The 3,173-nt window shown below is 61.8% G+C and overlaps 1 protein-coding gene across 1 annotated transcript; it reads right to left on the bottom strand.

Annotated features, from left to right (window-relative positions):
• Positions 1–817: 817 nt before the first annotated feature.
• MNEG_12882 (hypothetical protein) lies at positions 818–1,662 on the bottom strand (the record flags this gene model as incomplete). Its single annotated transcript, XM_014038646.1, has 2 exons — positions 818–902; positions 1,100–1,662. The coding sequence occupies 2 exons, from the start codon at positions 1,660–1,662 to the stop codon at positions 818–820; spliced, it is 648 nt and encodes a 215-aa protein (XP_013894100.1).
• Positions 1,663–3,173: the final 1,511 nt, after the last annotated feature.

Below are 3,173 nucleotides of genomic sequence, written 5' to 3'. Positions count from 1 at the left end.
CAAGCTGGCCGTGCGGTGGTGCTGCTGCTTGCTCGGCGAGCGCTAGCAACTGGCTTGCTGCTGCAGGCGAACAGCGCTGCATCACGCCCCTGCCGCGCCGCACGTTTGCTTATTACACCTGAAAATGAAGCGGGCGCGCTGTCCGCCTCAACCGTCACGAAAAGAGGGGATAGGATGGCGGTGCTTGCAGGCTTGACGGCTGTACATCCCATGCGTCACGGCTTTGCAGGGAGATTTACAAGCGGTCGCAGCGATCATCATGCCACGTCATGTTTGTTTGCGGTCACGCGTACTGCGGTGATGCATGGTTCCCCGAATCTAGGGTGGCGAGGCGCGTGCGCAAATTTGAGCAAGCAAGGCACGCATGCAGCCTTATGAACAGTGGGCAGCCCAAACGGCGCCCACACACACATATCAAGCAGTGATGATTATTCCCCGTATTGGCTCTTGCGCACGGGCCTGCCCTCGTCGACGCCGCCGTACGCAAGTGGGAGATGGGGGTCGGTGCCAGCGGCTCGGCTTCCTCGACGACTCATCAGCGCGTACCCACCATTAGCAACAGCCACCAGTGCACAAAAAAGACATTCGCAGGGCCTAGGAATGGGCACTGCAGATCCCGCTGCATTGCGCCCATAGGGGGCTGCGGTGCGTGGCCCCTGCCCAGCCTTGCACGCGCATGGTGTGCAGGCCGCCTGCGGCCCTCAACGCAGCCTGGTGCTTGTCAATAATGCCGCGTGTCCTGCGGCTGGCAGAGTGCCGCACAGCCACGGCCTCTTAGCCCTGACATACACAACATACACCGATGTTGCGGACGCGCTCAGGCGGCCTGGAGGAGCATGCGGCGGCCGCCGGGGAAGGTCCCGCTGAACCCAGGCACGTTGACTGTGGTGCCGGCAGGGGTCCTGCGAACGGGAGAGCGGGCCAACGGGGAGAACACACGAGCGGTGTCACCCCTTTGCTTGAATGCGGGGGGCGTCCAAGACAGCGGCAAGGCCACCACCGCCGCACAGCCACATGGCGGGTGAGTGCTGTTTGTTGCTCAGTGGCCATGATAGACCACGCAGTGCCCCGCGCTAGGGCACCGCACACCGGCGCTTACCTGGTCACACCGCCCCACACGCCGCCGACGGCGACGTTGCCGTTGCGGACGGCCACGCCGGTGGTGGGCGCCGCCACGTTGACCCCCGTGTTGCCGGGCGTCGACTTGACCGTCACGCCGGTGCCGGGCGCCGACACCTTCACGGCGGCGGCCTTGGAGTCGGTGGCGGGCTTGGTGGTGACGCGGACGGCAGTGCCGGGGGCGGACACGACAGTCTGGGACGCCTTGCCGGTCGGGGTGTTGGTGGTGGTGGTGGTCGCGGTGGTCCCAGGGGCGGTGACCTTGACGTCGCCGCCCACGGGGACGGAGACCTTGACTGCAGGGGAGCCTCCGGCCTTGGGGGCGCCCGCGGCAGTGCTGGACAGTGGGCTCGTCTCGGACGGCTTGCCGGCGGGGGAGGTCGTGGTGGTGGTGGAGGGCGCGTCGACGTTTACGTTGGCGCCTCTGGCGCCCGCGTCAGTGCTGACGGTTGCACCCGGTGCCGACACGCCGACGCGCACTGGCTGGGCCGAAGACACGGCGACAATGGCTGCCGCCAGAAAAATCCAAAGAATCTTGGCCATGTTTTCTTGTGAGGAGCGCCCCACGCTGCAAACGGACCTGGAAGGTGGTGATGTGCGAGAGGATCGGCAGTTGACGCGCACGATGCATATCAGGTTCAGTTCAATTTAGGTCGACGTGCGTAATGGAATCGTTCCGAATCGGCCCTAGGTACGTGGGGGGCGCCCGCTGGGGACGGCAGCATTACGAAGTAGTGATCTGCGGCACCGATGCCGGTTCGGGTGATGTGGGCTGCTTGCAGGTTATAGCAGTACAAACTGGTTATACGTGCCTATTGAGCGGGCGCGGAGCTGCGCTGGAGGTGCCCTCACCCTTGTCGTTGTCGTGCGCTCGCGTTTTCGAGTCCAAGTCGACAAACTGCTCTGATTTTGGTATGAAGACGAAATGAAACTCCTTAAAACGCCGACTGATGAAGTTGAACCATTAGCCGCTGGGTCTGTCATGAAGGGCGGGAATGCTGGACGGACCTTCCACTCAGCGTCCAGCGATCACACCTGCGCATCACACCATACTGTATTTTACACAAAGAGTCGCGAGGCGACATCCATGCCAGATTGCAATTGATAACTGGGAAAACCTGTAGATACGGTGGGCCGTGTGCTCAGGCTGCCAGGCTGCTGCGCGGGTGGCCGGTTGCGCAACTGTTAGCTGCCACACCAAACGTTCACACGAATCAACTGATACAGGCAGCCCTACGACCGTCCCCTGACACCCCGCAGTCCGGAACAAATCAAAGTCATCTCATCCTATACAGCTGCCCAGGTACCTCCACCTCACGGGGGCGCCTGTTTGTTTTCGCACAAAAGGCATCAGTAATGGCCTCCGAGCCGAAAAACGGACGTAAAAAATGGCGTCCCTCACCGTCTTCCACGTCCCGCACGCCCACCACCCCCCACACCCTGACACCTCCTCCTGACCTCTACCAGAATCGCAAACGTGCTGCAGCAATTACCGAATCCCCCCCGATTGGAGTCGTGCATCCCAGCGTATTTGTACATGATTACCGGAAAGAGAAACACTGGCAATGTGCCGGACGTATGGTCCAACTGCGGCAATGCGCCCCACACACAACGCATTGCAGACGCTGCGGCCTGGTGGGCGGCCAAGCCTGCCTAACGCCCTTTCGACTTTGTCCGTGGAAACAAAGAGCCTGTGCGGCTCCGGAAAAGCCTGGAACTGTAAAACTGAAGGTCCACCCTCTCTTTGCAACAACAGGGGCAGACAGGAGTTCCACAACACAGGGACCGACGGGACCAAAGCCATGGGCATCAACGCGACGTGAATGTGGATGATGATTTTGGGTGTGAAAGGCAGTCTCTGCATGGTGAAGTGGACCCCGAACAGGGTGCTGGTAGATCAAGTGCTGGAGCCCAGGGCGGCGCGATTGACAGGCGCGTTCGGCAGGGGCAGACGTGCGCTTGCATCGCGCCTACACCCGGGCCAAAATCGGGGTGGCACAAAGTCCAGGCGCACGGTGTGGCTGTGTGGCCTTTAGCTGCCATGTTCACTCTCC

Source organism: Monoraphidium neglectum (assembly GCF_000611645.1).
Source record: "Monoraphidium neglectum strain SAG 48.87 unplaced genomic scaffold scaffold03492, whole genome shotgun sequence".
Lineage (NCBI taxonomy): Eukaryota > Viridiplantae > Chlorophyta > Chlorophyceae > Sphaeropleales > Selenastraceae > Monoraphidium > Monoraphidium neglectum.
This window is presented reverse-complemented; position numbering and strand designations above follow the sequence as displayed.